This window comes from Diabrotica virgifera, chromosome 8 (assembly GCF_917563875.1).
Source record: "Diabrotica virgifera virgifera chromosome 8, PGI_DIABVI_V3a".
Taxonomy (NCBI): domain Eukaryota; kingdom Metazoa; phylum Arthropoda; class Insecta; order Coleoptera; family Chrysomelidae; genus Diabrotica; species Diabrotica virgifera.
Genome location: NC_065450.1, coordinates 175,129,183 through 175,152,589, shown reverse-complemented (window position 1 = coordinate 175,152,589; position 23,407 = coordinate 175,129,183). Strand labels below are relative to the sequence as shown.

Here is a 23,407-nt window from a genome sequence, read left to right as displayed (position 1 = left end):
ACTGAAATTTAAATTTTAAACGCGGCCTATTGCGAATTCACAAACAGGGCGAATTTTCGATACTTTGCTTCGCATTAGAGATACCGGAAAAAGTTATTTGAAAAAGTTGTTCCAAATATTATTCTAACCATACATACCAAATTTCATGACAAAATTAGCACTTTTAGTTTTTTTCAGTATTTGTAGTCAGGATCCTAAAATACACAATTGGCTGTCCCGAGATGCAGCTTGGAACAACCAATGTCAAAGGCGCAAAAAAATGTAGCTTTTAGTCCCAAAAAATTCCTCGCCCGCCACGGCCAGACAAGCGGCAATTACAGCGCTGTGCTTAGCTGAGAGAGTGAGAAACATGCCATTCTGTTCTGTTCTTTAGGCTCCTTTAAAAGTGCCTATATAGGGTAGTGCCATAGTAGAGTAGTGCCGTACTACGGGGAGCGTACACTAATTACAACTTCGAAAAGAAATTAAAAAGTAGCTTTTTTTATTTTAGATGCTTAGGTATTGTGTCAAAATTTATTAATTACAATTTTAAAATAAGTAATTTATATTAACAAATAATTTATTATTGTACATTTGAAGAGGTTAGGCGGCGCCTACATTGCCTACTCCGACGGGCCGCCCCTGCAGTTGATTGAACTTACCTATAAGCTAGGATCTCAAAACTTTGGGAATGATGATGGATAATGATAATGTTTAATTAAAACATGAAAACGAAAATGTAGAAGACCTTTATAGCATAATACTATTTTATTTTTTAACTATTTATAATGGAAAATAAGCCACAATATTATTAAAAAAATGATTTTATTAACGTTTCGACGCCCAAATCGGGTGCCGTTGTCAAAATACAAAATACTACTAACATAAACAAAAATGTTGTTGCTTATTAAAAAAAAATTCTTCTAATAATTTATTTAATCTGACTCATTTATATCGGCAATTCAGATACATATGATACGTTTTAAAGTAGAAGACTTTAAAATGATATTGCCAATATTTATGACAACGGCACCCGATTTGGGCGTCGAAACGTTAATAAAATCATTTTTTAATAATATTGTGGCCTTTTCCATTATAAATAGTTAAAATTGTAAAAATGCCACAAGAAAATAGCTTCAGAACAACTATTTTATTAATAAGTATTTGGGTAACAGTTGTTTTTAATTAAAACATTGCTGGCATATTAGTTTTTATCAATTTTGTATTAAGAAAATAAATAGTTGAAATATGAAATGTTTGAAGTGAACACATATTTAAGATCTAAAATACACAATAAGACAATGAGTTTATTTATTCTTTGCATAAACTAACTAACAGCCATTTAAAAAATTAACCATATGAAGAATTCTCAAGTTAGCAAGAAATCTAATAACGTCAGATCGGGGGATCGTGCTGGCCATTCCCTTGATGCTCGCCTTCGTATCCTCGATTTATAAATTATACGGTTGATGTACTGCCGGACATTGATTTGGTAAAATGGAGATGTCATCATGATTTTCATTTATCAATGCTGGAAAAATTCTTCCTAGTGTACAAAACACAAAAGGAGCCTACAATCATCTTACCAAATCATTTACCTGAAGAAATGAGGAATGAACCCGGACGGGTTTTGGACAAACGTTGCAAATTATGCTGGTAGAAAAGACTCATCTTACCATTGTACAAAGTGTTCCATTTTACCAGGTTTGTATGTATTTACCATTAAATAAAAAAAGTGGGAGAATGCTTTGAAGAATATCAGAAATAATAGTTGTTTACTTTTATGTTTGTTTTCTTAATAGGGAACTTGCACATTTTTTTATTACATAATAATGTTCAGTTTTGTTTAAAAATGAGATTTCCAAAATTTCACACTTCAAAAACTCATAACTTAGAAATACATATTTAAAGTCTTCTGCGGTATAAAATAGTTCAAACGACCCGTGACGTCACATAGTTTTACATTAGTTATTATTATGGTTATATTTCGCTGTGTCTAGGTACACGCCAACGTGTACGCAAATAAAAAAGTTAAACTTCATCAAGCCAGTGACGTCATTATTTAGCGTGCGCAATGACTGTATATTTTGGTACATGCTATTTTGATATGTTTAGTGTTTGTTTGATAGAAAAATATTTGTTAGGGAAGGGAAGCAGAACTATTCAGATGTTTCAAACTTAATTGTAATAAATCAATGTATATATAAAAGTATATATTTAGGTTAGCAAAATAAATATATGTATTTAGTTGACACGACACGTACAAAATATTGTTAAAATAATTTTTATACGTACGTTAATTATTATAATCGACTATTCTGAATGGGAAACAAGCCACAATTTAACTAAAAAAAATGATTTTATTAACGTTTCGACGTCCAAATCGGATGTCATTGTCAAAATACAAAAATTAGTCGGATTAAATAAATTATTAGAAAACATTTTTTACTAAACAACAACATTTTTGTTTAATTTAATAATATTTTGTATTTTGACAACGATGTCCGATTTAGACGTCGAAACGTTAATAAAATCTTTTTTTAGTTAAATTGTGGCTTAGTTCCCATTTAGAATAGTTGGTTACAAAAATGCCACAAAGAAATAGCTTCATAACAAGTTAATTATTATTGTGAAAGCTTTAGGTCTTCCTTTTATTTTAATTTTGGACGGTAATACTATTTCACTTATAACTAAAAAAATATATATTAATTTATAGTTTCTTATCTTTTTCATACTGTTTTAAAATGTTGTTAAACTCATTAAAAGAACTAAATAATTGTCCACACTCCATAGTTAATTTAAAAACAAACACTAAACAAATAAAAAATAAGAAATCTCTTTATTAATCAATATTAAAATTAAAGTGTAAACAAAACGCGATTAAACAAATTCTAACACTCTGACTTTTTTATTTGCGTACACGTTAGCGTGTACCTAGACACAGCGTTATATTTAGGTATATTCTTCTTCTCCTTCTTTAGTTTATTGGCCTCCGCCTACTTGGGTATTTGGCCAGCTCATCGTCGCGGTATAAGTGAAAAATATTTATATTCTATTAACATTTATCGTATGTCATTGTAATAATATATACCAGTTTTTTGACATTGGAGTTTGATATAGTTATTGAAGGAAAGGAAAGAAGGTTTACTAAGGAAAATAAAACCATTTTGTAAAAGTATAAGTTTTCTATGAATAGTTCAAACGATCAAAAACACTTGTAACGTCACATAACTGTATTTTCTACTGACGTTTATAACGTCTAATTTAAAATTCTGTTTACTTTGTTGGAAGAATGTAAACATATAAACAGATGACGTCACGACGCGTTTTGGCCTGGCTAGAATAATTTGAATTTTTAATCGTCTTTAGGGGCCAAACGAAAGCCAAACAAAACTTTGTTATCTTTGATACATGTTTTAAATTATGTTCTGTTGTGGTTTATAACATTTTTTTCGAATTTAAAATTTTATGCTAGTTCCCTATTGTATTTGGATCATAAATATGTTTGTATAATACATTTTACTTAAATATAACAGATTTGTTTCCAGACGTATCTTTGTCATGTAAATACTTTTAATTAGAATAAGTATGAAAAAACGCACTAGTGGGTCATGTAAAACAAAAAAAGAAAACCTTTTAGTGCATTTAATTATGTATATTTTTCAAAAAAGGAAAGCTTTCTAGTTATTATTAACAAAAAAAGCGTGCTAGACTATTTGGAATGTCCTTCAAAAACAGTTAGCATTGAATGGGTTAATAAAAAATACATTTCATTGCTGTAAATTATAATAGTAAAAATACGTATAATCAACAAAAGAACACAGTGACTTGGATCATATGAATGATAATAATTAAAGGCTGTTAGAATATCTATATCACAAAAAATATACTTAAGCATCAACATTACAGATACACTCTAAAATTCAACAATTTATACATTATGAATAAAACCATAGAAATTGTTGAATTTAACATTCGACTCTTTAATTAGGTATAAATTAGTAATAGGACTTTTATAATGACTGAACCAACAACATGATTTCTGGTTTTAGATAAGCGGTATTCCCTCCTGCAGCTTTCAGATCATTTTCGATCGAGGCGTCCCATTGGAATAGAAGAATCGTAGCGGGGACTAGACGGAGATCCATTAGAGTGTTGTCTTTGTCACTTTCTTCTAATCGATGGCCCGTGGAAAGTGACAGGACAAAAGGCAAACCTTCGTGCTCCAAATTTTCTTTGACGAATTCAACAACTTCAGAGAATTTTTCATACACTGAAAAAGTTCCCTAAAATGATAAAAAAAATGTTATATTTATAAGCATTTTTGATTATCTATCTGTCGCAATCGTACAGTACATTAGTTTTTTGCAACATATCTATAGTCACCCCGCTAACTATTCTCTGAACAATAACACTTACATTAATAAATTTTCTGATAACTGAACTAAGGCTTTTATGATGTTTTAGCGACCTAATCATTCAAAATGGGCGCCATTTAGCAAAATAATTTTAAACGGGATCATATGACAAGTAATACTATATTGGAAAGCACCTGTATCATTTATTAGAGAGATTTTAGACCCTCTACTTTTTGACGTACGTTAAACGTAAAACGTTATACTTGTCATGCGCACTGAGTGATAAATAAGGGATAACGTGTTTGCTTAAAATAGTTTTTGAAACCCTTCAGAAAATACGCACACAGGTTAACGTTAATTGACATTTGGCACACGTAACCTAAAAAAACGGCAGTTGTGTGCTATAACTTATTTTATTGAATTATTTGTCATAATGGAAGAAAATGTATTAAGACGTTCACCAAAGACAATTTACTACTTTAGGAACACAAAACATCCATCCTAAGTTTAGCAAGACAATTCAATCAAGTGTCAGATTTCTCAAGAAATGGTGTAATTTAGAATTATTCTACCAGGGTTGCCAAGCAGATTATATTCAATTATATAATATGTTTATTACCTGATAGTTTTTAAGAAAAACAAATTTTTATTACAATTTTATACATCGTTACTATATTTTTTATTCTAGTTGTCTTTGGTTCAGCTCATATGACCTTTTTTTTTTTCGTTTTTTATGATTTAGATATATGACATTTGGCAATCTTACAAATACGTAATCCCTTAATAACGTGAACCTTATTTCTACCTAAATAAGGGGATACCTTATCCGTTAATAAAGTGATACGTTATTTTTCAGTTAATGCGCATGAGCAGAATAACGTATAACGTTTAACGTAACTGAAATAAGGGACTTAAAATCTCTCTATTGTTTTACGAGATTTGCGCTGTTAGTGGCAGTTTTGTGCATTTAACTTAAACAATTATACCAGAAAAGTACAAGCTTCAAACCGCGAGAGGGCGCTACCGGCGAAACTCGGCCAATAAAAACGATAAAAACAGAGGTAACCTTTATATAATCCACATAAACTTCTTCTTTTTCTCAATGGCCTCTTGCGTAAGCAGTCACCCAGTCGCAGGAAGTTATGTATTAAATATTATAATTATAATGAATGAAATAAAAAAAGTATAATTACTTTTACAATTAATTCTTTGCATTTGTTCAGTAATCTGTTTACAAAATAATATTTTAGTTCATAATTTATGTTTTTTTAGATAAATATACAGGGTGTTTGGTAAAGAATGGGCCATAGCTTAACCTTAGATTCCTGAGGTTAAAATAGGTCGATTTAAGCTAACTTACCTTAGTACAAAAGTTGATAATAGCCGAAATACAGGGTGTCAAAAACTTTTATTTTATTTATTCTTGAATATTTTTTGAGAGGCATGAGATAACAACACGAAATTTGGTAAGCGGAGATTTTTTGGGGCGAGAAATCTAAATTCGCCACCAGAAATGATGTATTTCCCAGAGGGCGCCACATACGTCTTACAGTGCTCATTTAATACGTTCAGTTTTTTTTATCCCCCACTCTACATACTTTTTGAATCAAAGTTTTTATTCTGTTGTTATTTTTACTTAAAAAAGGTATACTACATTCATCTCGCTAAACTCAACTGTTTTCGAGATAAACGCATTTTAAATCTGCGATACAACATATTTTTGTGCATAATATCATTGTAGTTAGACCCGAAAAATAAACTTGAAACCATAATAAGTGTCCAGTTCTCATATTTATGTCATTGCATCGCAAATTCCATTTGAAGAAATTTGCGATACATTTTTATAAATTTTTATGGTTTTACGTTATTTTTCGGGTGCAACTACAGTAATAATATGCAAAAAATTATGTTGCCTCGCAGATTTAAAATGCGTTTATCTCAAAAACGGTTGAGTTTAGCGAGTTGATTGTAGTATACCTTTTTTAAGTAAAAATAACAAGAGAATAAAAATTTTGATTCAAAAAGTACGTAGAGTGGGGGATAAAAAAATCTGAACGTATTAAATGAGCACTGTAAGACGTATGTGGAGCCTTCTGGGAAATACATCATTTTTGGTGGCGAATTTAGATTTCTCGTCCCAAAAAACCCCCGCTTACCAAATTTCGTGTTGTTATCTCATGCCTGTCAAAAAAATTCAAGAATAAATAAAATAAAAGTTTTTGACACCCTGTATTTCGGTTATTATCAACTTTTGTACTAAGGTAAGTTAGCTTAAATCGACCTATTTTAACCTCAGAAATCTAACGTTAAGGAATGGCTCATTATTTACCAAACACACTGTATATTTTTCTCATTTTGTAATATTTCAATATACCAATTTTACCAGAAAAGTACAAGTTTCAAACCACGAGAGAGCGCTACCGGCGAAACTCACAGTGAATAGTAACTTCCAGCCGTTTGCAGTCGAAGTCAGTTTTTCATATTTGAAGAACTGGCAGTTTAACACAAATTAAAAATTAAAAGAGTTGCCCTATGCCGTTTATTAATTTTTTATAAATTATTGTAAATTTCAGTGTAAATGTAAAAATGCAAATGTAAAAAATCCACTCCTATTGTTCCCAACAAAAATCATCAAAAATATCGTAAAATTTCAAAAAAAAAAATTCCAAAAATTGTTTAAATAATTTACATGTTAATTAAATATTAAATTTATTAACAAAAGACATATTCGTAAGGTATGCAAGCGGTACGTACAGATTAAAAAAATAAACATCAAAATCCATAAAGCTTTAGTTTTTACTCATAGAAAAGAGTTTAAAAAATGGTGACTTTTTGGCCTTAAATTGTTAATAATTTAAAAATTCTCACGAACACACTGCCGGAAACATAGAGGTTTTTGGTTATCGAGGTCCACAAAACTCAAAAAAAATGTATTACTAAAAAAAATTGAAAAAACTGTTTAAACAAAGTAGATCGTTTATTTAACAATTTATGTATTCAAATAATTAATATTCGTAATGTACGCAAAAAGTACATGCAAATTAAAAGAAGAAACGTCGAAATCTTCTTCTTTCATAAACTATCCGTAAGATTACTGTAACTTCATCATTTTCTGACTTATATTGTTGCAAAAAAAAATTAATTTGGATAAACAAATTAAATAACTTTTAAAGAATTTGACAGATCGCATTGAAATTTTGAATATAATTTAAGCACCATAAGTCCCAACATTCCGTTTTAACAAGAAGGTTTAGCTTCATTTTTGAAAAAGTTATTAACATTATTTATAATTACGTATTTTTTATGGGAAATAAGCCACAATTTTACTAAAAAATGAATTTATTAACGTTTCGAAGCCCAAATCGGGTTTCGTTGTCAAAATACAAAATACTATTAAAATAAAACAAACATGTTGCTAAGTAAAAAAATTCTTCTAATAATTTATTTAATCTGACTCATTTATATTGGCAATTCAGACTTATATTATACATTTTAAAGTAGAAGACTTTAAAATGATATCGCCAATATTTATGAGTTGCGTTCCTGGGACGACTTTACTAAAAGATAGTTCATTCGATTACATGAAATCAATCTTAACTCAAGAATATCCGTCGCAAAAAAATCATAGCATGTGATCTGTCTTTAAAAAGACAACTAAATGCAACGATGACAGTAAAATTCTTGCGTTAGAGATTCCATAGTAAATCACGAGGGAAAACCAGGAAAAAACCTCGTGATACTATGCCGACATCGTAAGTATTTGGTCTTACATTTAATCTACCTTCAAAAAACTAATATCAAATTCTGACTTTAATATGTTTAAATTATAAATAATATTAATATTATAGATATACAATAAGTAATACTAAAATATAAAATTTGTACTAACTCGATATGTTATTGACTTACTAATCGTGGTATTTTCTTTCTATTGACTTCCTCTTTCAGTATGGGTAACCACATCCTACTGCATTCTACCGAGGAATTTGCGACACAATTGGTTTCATTTAGCATAATTAGAGCCGCTTCTTTGATTTTTCTCTTTTTACTATCTGATTCTTTCAGGACTATACTTGAATCTCTCCACTGAACTCTATGTTCATTATCCCATGCGTGTTGACATATCTGAGATCTATCAAATTCTCTGTTTTTAATATAAGACTGATGTTCACTTATTCTAACGTTTAATGGTCTTGATGTTTCACCTAAATAAAATTGTTCGCATTCACAAGGTATTCTATAAATGCAATTCTTTGTTCTTTCTTGTTCATTGTTAGGTTTAGTTTTTAGATAGAATAAATCTCAATGTGTTTGTTGTTTTGAATGTTGTTGAAATGTTGAATTTATTTCCTATCGTTTTAAGTTTCTCGGATAGTCCTTTTATATATGGTATGGTTATTTTCCTCGTATTATTTCTTGTAAATGTTGTAGGATCCCGTTCTAAGTTGTTCTGTTCCATTTGATCTAATCTTGTCAATTCCTTATTTATAAACGATAAAGGATAATCATTTTTTAATAAAACAGATATAAATTTTCGTCCCAGGAACGCAACTCATAAATATTGGCGATATCATTTTAAAGTCTTCTACTTTAAAATGTATAATATAAGTCTGAATTGCCAATATAAATGAGTCAGATTAAATAAATTATTAGAAGAATTTTTTTACTTAGCAACATGTTTGTTTTATTTTAATAGTATTTTGTATTTTGACAACGAAACCCGATTTGGGCTTCGAAACGTTAATAAATTCATTTTTTAGTAAAATTGTGGCTTATTTCCCATAAAAAATACGTAATTATAAAAATGCCACAAGGAAATAGCTTCAGAACAACATTATTTATAAAAACCCGGAATTTTTGACATAATTTACAATTTTCTAAGCAACAGACAAGGATAAAAACATTTAGAGAATGCAATTTTGAAGGTTTTTAAAAATATGATTTATAAGTTTCTTACTCTAAAACTTGTTTCAAATGCTTCACCTTTTGCTAATAGACGAAAAAAGCAAACATTTACAGTTTTTGATCTTAATTTGTTAATAACTAATTTTGTCAGAAAAATCGGCTGCAGCAAACATACAGTGAGGAGGTTTGAGTTTCCATAAATTTATTATCTCGAGAATAGGCAAATTTGAAGAGAAATCCTCAGACAGGTCGATTTTTATTTTTAAATTAGGACTTTTTGGTATATACATAATATTAGTGACGTCATCCATCTGGGCGTGATGACGTAATCGATGATTTTTTTAAATGAGAGTAGAGGTTGTGTGAGAGCTCATTTGAAAGGTAATTCAGCAATTCTCTATTCAGCAATATAAACAATAACCTAATTATTTATACAGGGTGGCCAATTTTTTTTAAATTAAATTAATTGAGACAAAAAGAAGAATGTATGTAATTTATTTAATGCAAAATACATTTTACTGCTGTCAGAAAACAGAAAAAAATGTTAAATTGCTTTTCGCTTAAACTAAATGTTCAAACTGCTAAGAGGCAGGTGGGTGGCAGCTTTAATATTGAATTTAAGCGAAAAACAATATTTATTTATCAAATAAACATTTTTTCCTATTTTCGGACAACAGTAAAATGAATTTCGAATTAAATAAATTACATACAGTCTTCTTTTTGTCTCAATTAATGTAATTATAAAAAAATTTTGGCCACCCTGTATAAATAATTAGGTTACTGTATATATCACTGGATAGAGGATTAAATAACCTTGCAAATGAGCTATCACACAACCCCTACTCTCATTTAAAAAAATCATCGATTATGTCATCACGCCCAGATGGATGACGTCACTAGTATTATATATATGCCAAAAAGTCCTAATTTAAAAATAAAGATCGACCTGTCTGAGGATTTCTCTTCAAATTTACCCATTCTTGAGATAATGAATTTATGCAAACTCAAACGTCCTCACTGTATAGTTTATTGTTATAGGGGACCATGGTACTCAAAACAACTGTCGTTTGCCTGAAGGGGATGTGTCACGAAAAAAAAAAGTAACAGTTAACCAACAAGCAAACTAAATAGTATATACTAACCTGTAGGAATAAACCATCTGGAAATCTTATCCTAATTAGACAAAATTTGTATTTTTTAATTTCCCGAATTTCATCCTTTTCACGCATGGCTTTAGTTCGCAATTGTAATTGTTTCTCCAATTGTTCCGACCTGAAAATAAAGAGAATAAGAAACTAGATTTGATTTAGTTCTCTACATTTATACAGGGTGTTTCATTAATAATTGTCCATATAGTAACAGGAGAAACCTTAGCACAAAATACGAAGATTTAACCTAAAACACTTAAATAAAATGTGGTTCCTTACTGAGTTACTAAAAAATTTTTATCTAAAAATTTAAAAACTATTTTTGCTCAGCATTTTAAAACTATTCGACGTATCCTTTTCATACTTGGCAGGAAGTATAGGTACTGTACAAACTACTAAATTATGTTAAACAAACGTTTCTGGCTACTGCCAGAGGCGTACGACTGGGGAAAGTGAATGGTTGACCCTTTCTAAATTCTACGCCACTGGCGGAATTGCTATTTTAGTTCAATTTTTGGATTCTCCAATACTTTCTATGAAAATAATATATTCTTCATTTGTAACGATAAAGTCATTAGTTTTCGAGATCTTTTGAAGTTAAAAATGAAACGACACGGTTATTTTGATTAATGTATTGTGTCGCTTCATTTTTAATTTCAAATATCTCGAAAACTAATCATATTATCGTTACGAATGAAGAGTATATTATTTACATAAAAAGTATTGGAAAATCAAAAAAATACACTAAAATAGCTATTCCGTCAGTGGCGTAGAATTTGGGAAGGGTCAACCAGCCACTATACCCTGTCGTACGCCTCTGGTAGTAGCTAGAAACGTTTATTTATCTTAATTTAGTAGAGTGTACAGTACCTACACTTTCTGCCAAGTATGATAAGGATACGCCAAATAGTTTTAAAGTACTGGGTACCAATAATTTTTAAATTATGAATCATATAAATTCATCAAAATAACTATGCCGTTTCATATTTAACTTCAAATATCTCGAAAACTAATGACTTTATCGTTACCAATAAAGAGTATATTATTTACGTAGAAAATATTGGAGAATCTAAAAATTGCGCTAAAATAGCAATTTCGCCAGTGGCGTAGAATTTGAGAAGGGTCAACCATTCACTATTCCCTGTCGTACGCCTCTGGTAGTAGCTAGAAACGTTTGTTTATCATAATTTAGTAGGGTGTATAGTAGCCGCACTTTCTGCCAAGTATGAAAAGGATACGTCGAATAGTTTTAAAATGCTGAGCAAAAATAGTTTTTAAATTTTTAGATAGAACACCCTGTAACTCAGTAAGGAACCACATTTTATTTAAGTGTTTTAGGTTAAATCTTCGTATTTTGTGCTAAGGTTTCTCCAGTTACTATATGGACAATTATTAATGAAACACCCTGTATATTTTTACATGTACGAAGATTGATTCATTACTGGTATGATTCAGAATGAAACTTAGAAAGTTAAAAGAAAGAAAATGAATAGATGAGCCTTGAAAAATCTGGCAGACTAACAAATTGGACAATCGACAGAACAACTATCTGAAACAGTAAATAATGCATCCAGAGAAACTCCTTGACAAATTAGGACGAGCTGATGAGATTAGACAGATAAACATAAGTATCGTTAAAAATGAAAAGATCAAAATTGGATTATGTAGTTCGAATGATAGCAAAGAATAAGAGATGTGGCCTTTTTCAATTAATAGTACTGGTCCGTCGAGCCGGATCAACAACCCAGATTATCATGCTCCGGAAATTACTCATCGGTTATTAATCCGATGAGGTTGTGAGATGTATGAAAATCTCGATAAATTGCTTAAATTTGTTCGGCCTTGGCTAAGAATAATGATTTAAGGGTATCATCCCTTGACGTTTGAATAACTGTCTCGTAGGCTTCCCTTAATCTAGAATCTAGAGTATGTCGTTTCGCGTGACAAATTGACAAAGAAAAGTGAACAGAAACGTAAAAAAGGTAAAAGATGTAGATACCGAATTGGAAATTTAAATGAGAGATAAGAAAATCAATGCCAACAAAATTGTTGAAAACAAAACCTAAAGTCAATACATACCTCTGTTGTCTCTCCTTCTTTAGTTCTTCAGCGGTCATTGCAAAGAAATCTTGGGGCAATTCATTCCTCTCTGCTGCTTGAGCTGGCGACAACACTTGAATATTTCTATCTATCTCGAGGTCCACCCTTTCCTCTGCCTTTAGAGTATCTCGTAGAAACTAGCAAACAAAAATCATATATAATGCATATTAAAGTACAACCTCGTTTAACCGGACTAACTGGGACCGGAAGCGATCCGGTAAATCGAAAATCCGGATAATCCGGAAATATAATAAGGTTAATAAAAATGTGAAATGATAACTTACTATATTTACACCCTATTCGCGGTGTGCAAGTACTTGGAAGGGTTACGTGAAACGATCGTGCGCGAATAGCGGAGAAATATTGCAACTTTCTTCAATAATTCATATTGTCAATTGAAATTGTCAAATTGACGTAGATTTCATATCTACTGTCATTGAAGAACAAAAATTATATGTTGCTCCACAATATTGATATGATATGCAATTATTATATAAAGGTAAATTTAATTAATTGTATTTTGCTTGCAGTACTGCATTTTAATAACTAATTTTATTTACTACATACAATTGTTTACGATTTAATAACATAACCTGAATCTTATTTTTTCTTCTTATTATTTTTTTGGGCTATGGCCTTGACAATTATCCAGTAACCAGGACTAATATAATTGGCCAATATAATTAAAAGTGCGAATAAAAGTGCAGAGCGTAGAAATAGGTGTCGCTTTGCCGAACTTGCACGGTCCCAATATGATTTACGCGAGCATTAGTTTTTATTTACAAAAAAGTCATTGATCTTCCTTTGTTTTAATTTTGTATGAAGTTTCAATGCATGCAATGACGATAATGCGGTATGTACATACAATTATCAAAATTATTTTTTTAATTTTTTCATTCCGGATTGATCCGGATAATCCGGACATCCGGATGAACGAGGTCCGTATTAACGAGGTTGTACTGTATTTTCAATATTTTTGAATGCAAAAGTATTCTATATAGGATTTATAGTGGCTTTACCCATGTATACCTTGTAAACAAGGTATGCCTTGTAGCGTAGGCCATTTAACAACAGAAGACATAGTTATAAAGACAGGAATCCGTCAAGGCGATTCACTGAGCCCTTTCATGTTTGATTTAATAATGGACAATATAATAGAAAACCTTCCCAGAACAGCTGGATTTAAGATGGGTAACACCAGTGGCGTAGCTAGCCCCACAGGGGCCCTCTATCAAAGTTTGTCGCGGGGCCCTTTTCCACGTCTAATATGGGATAGTGCTAAAAAAATGTTCAACAAAAGCAGCAAAAACGCGTGTATAGAATAGAATAGAAATATACTTTATTGTCACTGAAAATTTTACAATTTTATGGACAAAGCGTAGGTACAAAGACTAGAAAAAAAACAACAACAAATACAACAACAATAAATACAATTTACTGAAATTACACAAATCGTCAATATTATTACAAAATAAAAGATAATGAAATAAAAGAAAACAATACAAGGTGTTTCATTAAATTGGAAATATTTTAACTGTAGATTCCTGGGCTCAAAATACAGAAAAACCTCGATATAACGGACTAATTGGGGGAGTCCGTTAAAGCCGAAAGTCCGTTATATAAAAATACTTTTAAAATAAATCAGACTATTTAGAAATGTGTCCTCAATATCCTATAATAAAAAGTTTATTGAAATTCTTGTAAACTACAGCATTTGGGGTCCACGGGGACCTCTTTGTTATGCAGTGTATCTTGGTAAAGGCAGGGTTAAGTATGTATAATATTAACAGGACGATTTAAATTTTTTTACATTTGATAGGATTTTTTGTCCGTTATATCCGAAGTCCGTTAAATAGAGGTCCGTTATATCGAGGTTTTACTGTATTACGGTTTAATCCAAATCACCTACTGCGAAATGGCTTCATAAGGGAGCTGGAGCTCTTTGAAGATAGTGCCTTTTTACTTAGTTTTTTGAAATACCTCTAGAACACATCTATTTGGAAAAACTAGAACTGGTACGGCTATTTATCTTCCAGAGATAAATCTATTTCATAAATTGCGAATTTCTAGTACCGGTCATATGCGTCCTCTTTGGGTAGGGCAACAATTATTTTATCGCATAACTTTTTGTCTTTAACTTTTAAGCATTTTAACTGAATTATTAAATTGTATGGTATTCTTTTACTAAAAGTTACTCTTACTTTAAGTCGGTAGGATACACCGTTTTCAAGAAAAATTGATTTGAAATTTTTTCGTTTTTTGAATTTGATCAAAATTTAACAAATTTAAAAAAAAACGGTGTATTTTACCGACCTAAAGCAAGAATAACTTTTAGTACTAAAATACCTCATAATTTAACAATCTAGTATCAAAAATATTTCAAAATTAAAGACACAAAAAATAATGCCATAAAATAACCGTTGACCTACCCAAAACCGACGCATATAATATGACTGGTACTAGAAATTCGCAATTGATGAAATCGATTCATCTCTGAAATAAACGTACCAGTTTTAGTTTTTTGTTTCATAGCTTTTTTTTGAAAATTTTTCTCACATTAAAAAACACAATTTTCAAATCGACATTTCTAGAACGGTGTATCCTATCGACTTAAAGCAAGAGTACCTTTTATTACTAGAATGCCTCACAATTTAATAATCCAGTGTCAAAAAGGCTTAAAAGTTAAAGATAAAAAAGGAAGATAAATAGGCGTATCAGTTTTGGTTTCTCTAAATAGAAGCGTTCTGGAGGCATTTAAAAAAAAAACTAATTACAAGACGCCTTTTTCAAAGAGCTCTAGCTTCTGTAAGAACCTTTTTCAGACTAGGTGATTTGGGTTAAATATTAATACATATTTTGAGCCCAGGAATCTACAGTTAAATTATTTCCAATTATTAATGAAACACCCTGTATATTGCAATATTTAAATAGATTGCAAATTGCATAATACAACCTTAGGAACTAATAAGTTCAGCGTATAACACTCAAATATAGATAATAATAATAAATCTAATAAACTCTAATAATCCAAAGTCGAAAAACAGATTTGAATTGAGACTTATTGTTTTCAAACAGATTCAGTTTTTTCAAGCCAAGGGTGAATAGACATTGAAAAGGAGCGTAAACAAAGAAGCTCTTTCTTTAACAGCGAGCGACCGAAAAATAGATATACCTAAATACAATTTATAGGTAAAGAACAGATTACAAATATAATATTGCATTATAGATTGCATTGCATTGCAGATATAATGTTTCAAATTATCAAAGGTAAAGCAAATACAAATATTGCAATTTCGCATTATACATTATACAATGTCTCACACAGCCAATAGTGAATAGACATTAAGAAGTAGCTTGAAAACAAAAAAAAACTTTTGTTGTTATAGAACGGCGAGAGGTAGAAAATAGATAGGTACCTGTACAGTACATAAATATAGTTTATAATAAAGAATCCATTACACGAAAATGTCTATATCCCAACAATATTTGTACACTGTTTCAAAGCGTTTTAATAGTGAAATAATTGCAGAATATTTTGTTCAATTTTTTTAATGGAATTTTGTTTCGACATGCCGCGTTGGGGCCCCTAAATGGCGGGGGCCCCGTATAATTGATACGGCTGATACGGCGGTAGCTACGCCTCTGGGTAACACATTCTTTAGAGTCGTTTGTTACGCTGACGATGCTGTCCTTATCGCCGATTCTGAAGACAATCTCCAAAGGCTACTGCATGCATTTAATACTAAAGCTAAAGAACTAAATATGCTTATCAACACCGAGAAGACTAAGTGCCTAGGAATTTCCAAAGCACCGATTAGATGCAGATTAGAAATTGACTTCAAAACTGTGGAACAGGTGAATTACTTCAAATATCTTGGAGCGGAAATAACAAGCTATGGAAATCTCCCAAAAGAGGTCAGAGAAAAAACAATGAAAGCAGCTAGAATCTCGAGATGCCTGAAATAAATCATATGGAAGAACAAATATCTAAATAATGAAAGCAAAGTCAAAATATATAAAACAACAATAGAGATAATAAGACCACAAACTATGGATACTTCCTTTTATGGTAACAATAAGACCTATTATAACATATTATGTGGCAGAAACAATACCATACACAAATAGAACGTTGCAAATACTAAGAATACAAGGCAAAACTCTACGTGACAGAATAAGAAGTGAAGACATCGGACAAAACTGTGGAATACAGGACATAAGAAGGTGGGTCAGGCAGAGAAAAAGATATTGGAACAAACATATAAAGAGAATGGAGGACAGCGTTAAAAACGCAAAAACGAATAAACCAGTAGGTAAAAGACCACCAAAACGATGGCGAGAATGCTGGACCTCATCGTCCGGGGAGGACTTAATGGCAATCAACAGGCAGCAGCCTACTAACATGATCGATCATGCTAGAAAGAATAAGAAGAAGACCTTGTAAGCAGCAATCAAGAAGGAATTGTCATTTCAATAACGTTCTGTAATGTAGCCCGAAAGGGTTCTTTTTAGTAAATATACCTTTTATAATGTAACGATACCGAGGAAATAAGAAAGTTTTGTCAAACCCTGTATACACCGTGTTTCTATTTCTGTGAAACGAATGCGTAATAAATTCGTTTGTATCTTAAAAGCAAAGCTGTGTTCAGTCTGCCTCTTAAAAAATAGTTTCGTCATTGTATTTTTTAGAAATCTATAGTTGAAAAATTTTAAAGATGCCGGTGTAGTCGAGGAAATGAAACTGAAAAAATGGCAAAACCTCGCAATTTTTTCGTCCAGCATCGATTTGTACAAAAATTTGGGATTAGGCTCATTTCACCCTCTTATTCATTTTTTATATTGAGCCGTTGTACGCTTTTGGTTTTTTAAAAATGAAAACTACCCCTAATTGTAAAAAATTATAAAATAACATTTTAAACTTTAATATTGTCAACATTTGGTTCTTATTAGTTACATAATGATTGTTTTATGTTTTAAGATATACCATAATATTTCAACCCTTACAACCACACTTGTTGGAGCTATATATAAAAAATTAACTTATCCTTAAAGAATAATTTCGGCTTGCATCGATTTACATAAAAATTTAGGATTAGGATCATCTCACTCTGTACTTCATATTCTATATCATGCTCAAGGGCGTTGATTATTTTTAGGGGTGTAAACTACCCCTTATTGTCAAAAATTATATAAAAACATTGTAAACTTTAATACGGGTAAAATTTGGTTTTGATTGGTTAAATAATGATTGTTTTATGCTAAAGGATATAATATCATAATATTTCAACCCTTAAAAACCACCCTTAATAACATTGCAATTTTTATAAGTAGATAATTTAATAGATCTATACAGAAAAAAAGTAGAATTAAAGAATTACAAAAACATTTATTTACACAAAAATACGAATTTACAAATATGTACAAATACAAATAGTTTTTTAGTCATCTTCCAGTATACGAACCGGTTCTGTGGTATTATATACATTGAACATGCTATATAAGCGGACTATTCAAATTCTTCGAAAAAAAAAATTCGTTTTATAAACTCATTCATTTTTGGCGATAAAAAGTTTTTTCAAAAATGATTTTGTAGGATTTTTGAAGAGCTATAAAACTATGTACATTCCACAAGATCCCTTAGTTTTCATCCCACAAGGGCTCGAATAAGGGGGTGTTTGCTCGTAAATCGAGGTTTTAAACAGCTATATCTTGCTAACTAGTCACTGTAATGAAAATCTATACACAAGAAAATTTTAGCTATTAAAAAAAGATATAATTTAGTAGTCTATAATTTTTTTCGTATCTCCAGTATTTTCGGAGATATTTTGAAGAAATAGGTAAAAAATACGAAATTGCAAAAAATCTATTTTTCTTTAAACTCCAATGTTTCTAAAATTAGGCCTTTTAAATAGGTCAAACTTCTTGGGTGTATTAATAATGCAAATATAAATGGAATTACAGAAAGGTGAAGACCAATTTTTAATTAGGAGGGTAGTTAGCGGGTTGTTTTCTAATTAAAGTTCTAATTGTATTCTTGAAAAAAGATTATCTAAGTATTCCTCGAAAAATGCAAAGTTTCCCGTGATTTGGCTTTGAATATTTCAATGACGCAAAAAGCTAACCTTTAACATGTATCTCGGTTCGTATTGGTCGTAAAAATATTATGGAAAACGAATTGGGTTTGTGTTACTAAAATGTGGTTATTTATTCTGTGCTAAAAGATATAATTTTTATATCTACAGTTTTTTTTTGATTAAATGCATATTTTTCGAGTTATTCTTAAAAAACCCTAAAAAGGTGGATTTTTTCGTCGAAAAACTGTTACTTTCAACCGCGAATAACTCAAAAAATATTAGTTTTACGAAAAAAATGTAAAAAACATTTTTTATTAGAATTACTGTTTACATCGATTTACATGGCTAAAATGTAATAAAAAAATTCCCACCCTCGAGATGGGGTGGCAACCACCCCCAAGATTTTTAGTGAGGGATGAAGTCTATGCGAAGTATTATAGTCGGTGCATAAGAGGGAAAGTATTCGAAATAATGAAATAACAAATAATATAAAATTTGTTATTGCATTATTTCGAATACTTTCTCTCTCATACACCGACTTTAATACTGCGCATAGACGCCATCCCCCACCAGCACCTTTAGAATATTTCAAATTCATTTTTAATACTGGAATAAAGAAATTTTTTTAAATAATTTGTTTTATTCATTGTAATATTTCAAGTATTATGAACTTACTTGCAATGTTTCTAACCCATCAATGTTTTCCACCGACCACACCAAAAAGTTCTCTTCTGTGCCGTTATTATCGATTTTCTGGTCTCTGAAACCGGCTGCATTTAGAAAATCTAGTGCACCCAAAACAGGCATTACTTTATCACAAAAAGTGGCATTTGAACATCTAATTTTATGGAATTTGGTTTCTTCTGGATTCGCTAGTATGTTGTCTATGTATCTTATTAAAACATTCACACAATCGGTTACCTAGAAAGATTCAATTATAAATATTTTTAATTATACAATACTTACAACGAACTAATTGTTTTTTTTTAAATTTTTTCACTTTATTTGAGTCTTTCTCAAGTGATGTGTTTTTATTATACGTCTACACTATTTTTTTATGTTTTTATTATGCGTCTATTATGCGTAAACGCATAATAAAAACCCATCACTTGAGAAAGGCACTCTGCCGAAACAGCTGTAATGACATTAATTTGTAATAAATTTTGTAATACGTATTGAAAACAAAAGTTTTCAGTGTTTTATTGTTAGATAAAATGAGCTTCCATCAAGTAACGGCCCAATAGACCAGGGCGCATCTGTAAAAATATTAGTACAATTGGATGTTGAGAGGTGACTCATATTTTTTTGCAAAAATTGCTTGAAAATAACTCATATAATAATATTTGAGTTATCCTCCCACTCAAAAAGGTCCGGAACATTGTTTAAATAATCAAAATGTCAAAAAATTAAGGAAAAATTCGATTTTTTTCTTGGTTTTTTGATTATAACTTTAAAAGTATTCATTTTCGAGAAAAGTTGCACCGACATAAAAGTTGCGTAATTAAATTTCCTACAATATAGGATTAACTGAAAATTTTAAAAATTGTCACCCTTGTTGCAAAATAGCAATAACTTCATGCTACACTTAGGACCTTCATATTTTACCCAGAAAAACTTTATGATATGATAAAACGATACTGTAAATTTCATTTAGATCGGTTTAATAGATTTTGCAATCCAGCTTTCGCAAAAAAAAATTCATTTTTTCAAAATGTTACAGCACTGAACATAAAGCAGACAGCAAGTTTTGATTTTTTTACGTATAAAAGAATACTGTACCTTTCATTTGCAATTTGCAAAATTAAAATCGGTTAACCACCACGGCGTCAGGATTTTTTTAAAATAAACATTAATTTTTGGTGCTACGAGCAGGACAGCGGATACGTTCGCTTTGATTGGGCATTCCAATGACCTTTGATAATGATTGATAAATTTTAATTATTAGTACATTTCGAAATAAATAAATACACATAATCTGTCCTTTGAAATAACACTTTGTTTAGCAAAAACTTTCTTTGCTTCATATATTTTAACGTAGAAAATAAAACTGTATTATTTTTAAACATATGCAATTGTTTAAACAATTTTTCACAAACAATAAACAAATTAGTTTGATTTTTGTGGAATTAAAATATGAACATATAACAAAATATGGAGTAAGAAAATAATATATTAGATAAAGATTGGAAGAAATTTTGGTGGAAATCAACTTGTGTGAATCGAACACCGCTGTCCTGCGCGTAGCACCAAAAATTAATGTTTATTTAAAAAAATTCCTGACGTCGTGGTAGTTAATCGATTTTAATTTTGCAAATTGCAAATGAAAGGTACAGTATTCTTCTATTTGTAAAAAAAAATTTAACTTGCTTTATTTTCAGTCCTGCAACATTTTGAAAAAATGAATTTTTTTCCGAAAGCTGGATTGCAAAATTTATTTTGCAAAATCTATTGAACCGATCTTTTTGTATTAAATTTACAGTATTGTTTTATCATATCATAAAGTTTTTCTGGGTGAAATATGAAGGCCCTAAGTGTAGCAGAAATGGTTGAAAAACGTAAAATGCGAATACTTGTTTTTTATGTTTTTTTTCGCAATTATTGCTATTTTGCAACAAGGGTAACAATTTTAAAAAATTTTAACCAATCTTATATTGTAGGAAATTTAATTACGCAACTTTTATTTTAGTGCAACTTTTCTCGGAAGTGAATACTTTAGTTATAATCAAAAAACGAAGAAAAAATCGAGTTTTTCCTTCATTTTTTGACATTTTGATTAATTAAACAATGTTCCGGACCTTTTTGAGTGGGAGGATAACTCAATTATTATTATATGGGTCAATTCCAAGCAATTTCTGCAAAAAAATTAGAGTCACCTCTCAACGTCCATCTCGAAACAGATCCGCCCTGGACTAGAATCCATTACCTATTTAAAAGTTTTAGATATTAGAATGTTACCACTAAAAGAGCCGTTTTACATGACCGAGATTTACTTCGAAAATTATTTCAAGAATAATAACGAAAATTTATGTAGTAAATTTATACAATTTTTCCATTGTTCCTTGTTTTACACCTACAGTTAAATCTTAACATAATTGTTGTGAAACGCATGCGTAGTGTGTAATGTGACTGACATTAAATATAATTTTGTTAGAAATAAAAGGCCACTGATGAAAGAAAACTAAGTCAGAGGTAACATAAGAAAAGAAGAAATGTGAAATGGCATTTTAAGGTTATAAGTTACAACTTTCATTTGTTTATTTTTTAGTAATATATTTGGATAGAGAAGTCAATTCTTGTGCAAAAATAAATAATTTGAACAAAGCAAAGATACTTCACTGAATAAACAAATCAGCATGTGTTGTAATTATAAAGTTTATGTTATCGTAAACACCACCTCGTTATTTAACGTTCTGCGCAGAAACTCGCGCAGTTTACTCTGAAAACTTTCTAGAATATAGAACAGGTTCTAAATTTTTATATTGAAAATTATCATGGTAAATTTCGGAGTAAATCTTGTGTTTTACATCTAATATTTTTATTAGATAATTTTTCATGGTAGTTATCAGCGTCAATTTCGAAGTAAATCTGGACCGAGATTTACTTCGAAACTGACGCTGATAACTACCATGAAAAATTATCTAATAAAAATATTAGATGTAAAACACAAGACTTACTCTGAAATTTCCCATGATAATTTTCAATATAAAAATTTAGAACCTGTTCTATATTCTAGAAAGTTTTCAGAGTAAACTGCGCGAGTTTCTGCGCAGAATGTTAAATAACGCGGTGGTGTTTACGATAACCTTTATAATTGCAACGGGCTTATTTGTTTATTCAGTGAAGTACCTTTGTTCAAATTAATTATTGTTGCACAAGAATTTACTTCTCTGTCCAAATATATGTATTACTAAACAATAAACAAATAAAAGTTGTAACTTATAACCTTAAAATGTCATTTCACATTTCTTATTTTCTTATGTTACCTCTAACTTAGTTTTCTTTCATCAGTGGCCTTTTATTTATAAAAAAAATTCTATTTAATGTCAGTCACATTACAGATTACGCATGCGTTTCAAAACAATTATGTTAAGATTTAACTGTAGGTGTAAAACAAGGAACAATGGAAAATTGTATATTTTTACTACATAAATTTTCGTTATTATTCTTGAAATAATTTTCGAAGTAAATCTCGGTCATGTAAGACGGCTCTAAGCCAATAAAATCAATAGCTAAATAAAAATTCTTAAGGTAAATCAACAAAATATTGATAAAATAATTTCAAGGACCCTTGACTTTCACCTAGAGAACGTAAATAATTAATCAATCCAATAAGTTATTCAGAACTACATACAAACTCCAATTATGCAATAGGGAACTTGCATACATTTTTAAATTCGAAAACAATGTTATAAATCACAACAGAACATAATTTAAAACATGTATCAAAGATAAAAAAAGTTTTGTTTGTCTTTCGTTTGGCCCCTAAAGACGATTAAAAATTCAAATTAAAACAGGTGGTCCAAAACGCATAGTGACGTCATATAGTTGTGCATGTACATTCTGCACCAACAAAGTAAACAAAATTGTATATAATTTTAAATTAGACACTATAAACGTCAGTAGAAAATACAGTTATGTAACGTCACAAGCGTTTTTGATCGTTTGAACTATTTTACATTGGCTAAGGGTTCTTCTAAACCAAGGCCAGAAAACAGAAAAAAATATATAGATTTTAAATTATCTTCGTTATTATGAGGTTTTACCGCGTGAAAGTTTGGAAATATTATTTTTAAAGGAAACTGAATAATATTACGTAATAAAAAAATGTGTAAGTTCCCTTATA

The 23,407-nt window shown here is 30.2% G+C and overlaps 1 protein-coding gene across 1 annotated transcript in view; it reads right to left on the bottom strand.

The window, feature by feature from the left end:
• Positions 1–3,747: 3,747 nt before the first annotated feature.
• Positions 3,748–23,407, bottom strand: part of LOC114328914 (UBX domain-containing protein 6) — a 46,981-nt gene continuing 27,321 nt past the window's right edge. Inside the window, exons 4-7 of the mRNA XM_028277902.2 lie at positions 19,240–19,485; positions 12,470–12,627; positions 10,385–10,514; positions 3,748–4,265 (exon numbers count right to left, since the gene is read on the bottom strand). Coding sequence (XP_028133703.1) covers positions 3,993–4,265; positions 10,385–10,514; positions 12,470–12,627; positions 19,240–19,485 — 807 coding nt within the window. The 3' untranslated portion in view covers positions 3,748–3,992. The remainder of the gene's footprint in view (positions 4,266–10,384; positions 10,515–12,469; positions 12,628–19,239; positions 19,486–23,407) is intronic.